This window comes from Balaenoptera physalus (genome assembly GCF_965194825.1).
Source record: "Balaenoptera physalus genome assembly, chromosome: 5".
Taxonomy (NCBI): Eukaryota; Metazoa; Chordata; class Mammalia; order Artiodactyla; family Balaenopteridae; genus Balaenoptera; species Balaenoptera physalus.
The window spans coordinates 25788448-25794447 of record NC_138884.1 but is presented as its reverse complement, the minus strand read 5'-3'; the positions used below and the strand labels follow the sequence as shown (position 1 = coordinate 25794447).

The 6000-nt window shown below is 47.5% G+C and overlaps 1 protein-coding gene across 2 annotated transcripts in view; it reads left to right on the top strand.

The window, feature by feature from the left end:
- Positions 1–1845: 1845 nt before the first annotated feature.
- The window catches only part of SLC39A8 (solute carrier family 39 member 8), a 70283-nt gene continuing 66128 nt past the window's right edge, over positions 1846–6000 (top strand). The window contains exons 1-2 of one of the 2 annotated variants that reach the window (XM_082462356.1): positions 1846–1958; positions 2400–2872. In XM_082462356.1, coding sequence (XP_082318482.1) covers positions 2654–2872 — 219 coding nt within the window. In that variant the 5' untranslated portion in view covers positions 1846–1958; positions 2400–2653. Of the gene's footprint in view, positions 1959–2281; positions 2873–6000 lie in introns of those variants that run through there. The other variant, XM_082462357.1, reaches the window with a different exon arrangement.

Genomic DNA, 6000 nt, shown 5'->3' with positions numbered 1-6000 from the left:
CCCATTTACATTTGTGGAAGGTCCAACATCTTATCAATGTTGCAGTTCAACCTGGGAAAGAATAGCTTGTTGGGTGTAGGTGAACCATCTAGAGTGTTCATTGATTTCCAAGATCACCTTGAGTTGCTGGGGTCAAAGGAAAAATAGGCAACAAACTATATTTAAGGATCCAAGAAAAACCTTGAAGTGTCCCCATCAGTTGTGTAATTTAAGAGCTTAAGTGTGACATGTACTTATTTCTGGCCCTTGGGTGAAATATTTGCCCTTTTTGTACCAATGTAATTCTGTAAATTAGTATCAACAAACACACAGATTTTATAGTTGGAAAGGACACACCATCAAGATCATTTTGTTGATCTCCCTCCAAGGTAGGAATCCTACATACCCCTGAGTTTGATCACTTTCAATCATGGGGAAATCACTACCTCCCAAAGAAGTTGTGCCTTATTTTCTGCAGAAACTTTCCTCTTGGTAACTTTGCCCTGTTACTGCTGCCTTCGGCCCTCTGTAGTTAGAACACAGTTAAACCCTCTCCATATGACAGCCCTGCAGTTATGTCCCCCTGGATGTTCATCCTTCTGGAATTTTCTCTCCCTGTCTCTTTCTTCCATCATCTAAGTTCCTCATGGGAAATGAGATTCTTTCCCCCGCCCTTTGTCTGGACTAAGTGCCTCTTTTTTTTTTTTTTTTTTTTAGCTGCAAAACGTTGGCATTTTTATTCAGACGTATAAAAACAAAACAAAAAAACCTTCAGGGTTAACAACAGATACCCCCAGTTTCCCATCCATGGGGACGGAGGTCTGAAGCTGGGTCCTCTTTCTATGCCAACTGGAAGCTTCCCACTACTGGATGAGAAGAGCTCCTAAAAGTGGCTCTTGGGACCACTGTGAATCCGTGCCTTGGGTGGAGATCATATACAGCACATGCAGGTTATGGTTTACACAGAGATGCCCAGTTACTTTTCTTTCTGACCACCCCCTACTCCCACCTCCTGAGATAAGAAGTCTGGGTGTAGGAGAAGGCTGGAGTTGCTGGAGTTAGACTTGATCCAGTGCAAAAACAAGAAGACAATGCCCCTTCAAGGGCTCTGACTTACATCAGTTTTCCTTGGTACTTTACAGTAAGAGCACATGCATTAAGCGCCCCTTTTAAAATGTGCTATTTTAGGAGGCTTTGCACTCTCCCCCATGACAGACAAGAACAACGCTTTGAGTTCCTCTTATTGTCCTCAGCCAGGTAACAGTGATTCGTGGTTTCACTTTATTTCTGGACAGTTGTAGCCACTAGACACAACCTTTGCCCTCAAACACCGCATTCACTTTGCACAAGCTTGTTGACCTCACACCTAAGTCAGCTTTTCTTGAACCCTCATCTGAACAAACAAACATTCATTCTGATCTGCGGATATCCCTTGCGGCGTCAGGAAGGGCCGACTTGAGCAGTGCCCCGGCTCAGAGAGCTCGCCACCACCGCTACAGATTTGGTTTCCTTTTTCTCCTGATGTTAATTAAGTAAGACAAAAAACCAATTCCTGCTACTCTCTTAAGACAATGCAAAGGGTTCCAGACTCTATTCCAGGAAGTTGGTTTCAACAAGCTAACAAAGAGACCACGGAGGCCAGAAAGGAGGCTAGGAATACGGACCAGGAGGTGGCGTTCAGGTAACCGCCAGGGGGGACGGCGGGGAGCCGGCTCTGCCGGGGGTGGGAGTGCGCCACGCCAGCCAGGAGGGAGGGCCAGCGGCTGTGCGCCCCGGCGTGGACGCGCGCGGGAGTTCAGGCTGGGGAATGTGTCACCACGTGCTGCAGGGAGGCGGGGACAGGGCCCTCTCCTCCAGTTATAAGTAAAGAGCGCAGGGCAGGATCTCGGAGTTTCACAGCGGACTTGCCTGGGATAGTGTTGAGAGAGAGAGAGAGGGACTGACTCACGTGGACATAGACAGACGGAGAAACAGACGAGGTGAGAGCTTAGCAGGCTAGCTAACCTACTAGCTTGCCATTGCAGAGAAGAGATTTGGGAGAGGGAGGGTCCCGTTTAGACGCTCAAACCCCAGGACGCCGGAGGGGCCATTTCCTGCAGCTTCCTGGGGGCTGCACGTCTCACCCCTTCTAAGTTTGCTGTGAGGGAATTAAGCAGAAAGAAAAGAGGAGGTGGGGTTCTACAGCCCATGTGCTTTTAGTTCTTCCTAAGAAGTGGCGCGGTGTAGGGCTTTCTGTCCGGAAGGAGCATGTGTCATCACACTGCACGCTAATCCTGGGACGTTTGCAAACCCGGCTCCGGGGCAGTTGGCCCCATGCCCGGCCGGGCGTTCGAGGGCTGCGGCCTCGCAGTGCTCCCGGGGCCGGCCGGCGGTAGCCGGGTGGCCTTTATCTCTGTCCCCCTTTGTCCTCTTTATCTCAGGCTCTCCAGGAGGCCCGGGGGCCCGCTCTGTCTATCGCTCCCCACCCCCGGCGGCAGCGCCACTTCAATGCCCGGCAGGTCGCGGGCTGCTGCTCTTTGGAAGGCGGCGGAGGACCAGGGGCGCCCCGCGCCACCGCTGACTCGGACCGGCGCCGACGCCTGACCCGCGCCCTTGGGCACCGACGCGGGTGCGCCCGGCGCTTCCCTGTGCGCTCCAGTCCGTTTCGGGCCCGCGAGGGGCAGCCCCGGCCAGGATGGCCCCGGGCCGGGCGGTGGCTGGGCTCTTGCTCCTGGCGGCCGCCGGCCTCGGAGGGGAGGCGGCGGGGCCCGCGCTCGCCTTCAGCGAGGATGTGCTGAGCGTGTTCGGCGCGAACCTGAGCCTGTCGGCGGCGCAGCTCGGGCGCTTGTTGGAGCAGCTGGGAGCCGCCCCTGTGGAGGGCGACCCCGAGCCCGGGCAGCTGCACTTCAACCAGGTAGGGCGCGGGCCCGGCCGCCCTTCCCCGCCGGCGTGTCCGGAGACGTCCATTTGCCCAGGAACGCTGTTTAATGGGGAGAAGTGCCGGAGAAAGTATTTCGTTACGTTTCTGCAGGGTGAGGCGGGTCCCGCTTTTCACTAGACCTGGCTTTCTGGCCGGGGTTAAAGGGCTGGCGGTGACCAGGGAGCCAGAAATTGCAGTTTTAGGCCCGACGAGCTGAGTCCTCAGACGCTGGCGGTTGTAAGATTTTATGCAAAAGTTTATGAAGTAGTTGAGAGCGGGAAGCATCTTAGGAGATGCGTTTCAGTCAGGAATGGCGTGCTGAAGTCTTCCCGGCAGAGAGAGTGGCTCACAGGCCAGCCTCGTTAACAGTAGCTCGGTGGGCGACGACTGCTGTCGAGGCGTAATGTAGTTCTGTCTTTCCGGTGTACGTTACCCGAGGCATTTAGGGCCGAAGGGCCTACTGTATAGAGCTAGGGAGGCCGAGGGGGGCCCTGAGACCAAGATCAAGCATCCAGTCGGTGGGTCGAACTGGGTTTAAAGCCACAGTGTTTAGTCATCTGTCAGGTCAAGGGTTTGATTCGAATGTTCATTCATTCATTCAAAAACAAACAAACAAACAAACCTATCTTAGGACATATTCACAGTATTATACAGGCATTTGGTAATTCCTAAAATTTAAGGGTCACCATGAGTTACCTAGGAGCAATTAAGACCATACCTGCTAGTAAACTTCAAAAAGGAGGATATTATAGATTCTTCGTTACTTCCGTCATAAATATGCTATGATTGTTTCTTAAAATTGTGAAGGAAGCGAAGTGTGCTTTTGGCATCCTCCCCCAAACTTCTCTCTACTTTTAAAAACTCTGTTTACTCAGTGCTTTGATTTTTTTTCCCCTTCTGCTCTGGTTCCAGTGACAACTGGTGATGAATGGCAGTGTTCAGTATTTTCCGTATTGTTTGTCACTTCTGCGTGATGTTAGTTTGTGTTACAAAAAGTTTTTGTGGTCCAAGATGCTTGGGAAATGTTGCATACTATACTCCACTCTTGGAAATCTAGCATTTCCCGATGTATTTGACCTTAGATTACAGTTAGGGAAACTTTAATCAGATAAATTCCTTGCTAATAACATTATAGTTTGGCATTCTTTTTGTTAGAAATATCTTACCTCATTGAAAACATGCAATACTCAAGAAGTATAAGGTTCTGATGCCATGAGGGATCAAAGTGACCTCCCTTTGATCTAGAAGGGTTTTGTGGTCCTCTTATGCATGTTCTTTAGTAAACTATCTATAGATTCAGTTCTGGCATGGCATTACAGTTGGTTCAATGTCTAAGAAATGATACATTGGAAAAACTGAAATGACCCCATGTTCTACTGATATTTTAGAAAATAAAGCAAACAACTTCCTCAGTATTTTCTGTCTAGTTGCAGTCTCTTCAAGTGGGGGAAACAGCTGACCTGACTAAAGCATTTCTAGGTAGGAGTAGGGGCGGTCATATGCTTGGAAAGAAGCTTGGGGACTTGACTTGCAGCTGCGTATCTGTAGCCCACACATTGTTTTGACTTAAATTATCTCCTTATCTTGCAATGTCTGGAGGTGTTGATGAATTATAAAGGGACAAAAGACTGCTGAGCCACGCCTTGGCAAAGACACTGGAAAATATAATTAAATAATTTAGGAAAATTGCTTAAGTTTATTAGCAGTATGAGTCCCAGTTTATGAGTAAGTAGGACACCTCAATAGGTAAATTATAAGTATGTTGACACCTTGTTTCTCATTCTTCTGTTTGCATATTTAACTACCCTCATTATGGCCTCTGTGGGCATCCAAAAGTGATGCGAAGAAGCCCATAGTTACTTTGGAAATAAAGGGAAGCCATGGAAAATTTATCACTTAATCAGACCTAGCGAACATCTGTTGGATGTTCTAAAAAGTCCTAATGAAAACAACAATCATCAGTTAAATGATGTCGAATGAAATGCCATTCCAGAAGAATCTGTTAATTTGCTGACATTTATATCTGCTCCAGCAGGAAATCGTCCAGTTTGGAGCAAAATTTAGGGCTGTTAATATCTCCATACCTTAAAGAATGCAATTTTAGTTTCCTTACCTGCAGCAAAGTAGAATAATAATATATGTGAAAAGCTTGATTTTCTGACTTTGAAGAAAATTGAAAAGATAGAATTTATTTCTTTGGGCCAGGGATTTATTGAATCTTCTATGAGATCTGTTTACAGATGACATTGTTCCTTTGGATGAGGGCTTAGGTCAGCTTTTCCCATGTAATAGGACTACTGTACTAAAAATTTAGACAATTTTGGAAGGTCTTCTAATATTTTTTCAGTGTCCTTAAGTACTATTAAAAGAACTTGTTGCTTTGGGAGATCAAAGTGACCTGAGTTCAAGCTGGAAACAATAGAATAATTGAGTTTACTGTTTTGCTTCTTATGGTTTCTGAGGGTACAAAGAACAGGTAGAAGAAGCGACCCAGACAAGTGAGAGGAGGGAGCTCTTTCATCTAAATGGGTCGCTGGGGCCCATGACTGAGTGTGAGTCTGCTCTATCTCAGGGAGTTTCTAAAATACAAAGGGAAGCCCCAGCTGAGTGAATACCCTGGGTGATTAATTTAGGGGATTTAAGAATGGGCTCAGTGCCACTTTTTGTTTGTTCAGATGTTCCTTTCTCATTCTCCAAGTGGTCTTTTCTCTTCATATCTCCTTCAGAACACCTCACCTCTGAATTATCACACTAAGCTGCAGGAAATGCCTCCATTTAAATAACTCAGTCCCTGAGGAGGCTTAGTGGGGGTGATGGAGATGTGGGTGTGGGTGTGGCAGGTTGGCATGTGAGGCAACCTTTATTTCCCACCATCACTCAACCTTAGGCTTTTGCTTCTCTCTCCGAACTTTATTTTTTCATTTGATACGTTATCCTGCAGCGCATCTTCTTTTTTTCTTTCACAGGTTGCCTGAACCTTGTTTTTAAATCCCTTTCAATTCACCTTCAATCTTCCTAAAGCAATACTTGGAGTATGCCTCTCTTCTTTCAGATCTCCTCCATGAACTGTCTCTTGGCTGGTGAAGTCTAAATCTGAAGCCTGGCATTTAAGGCTCTGCACC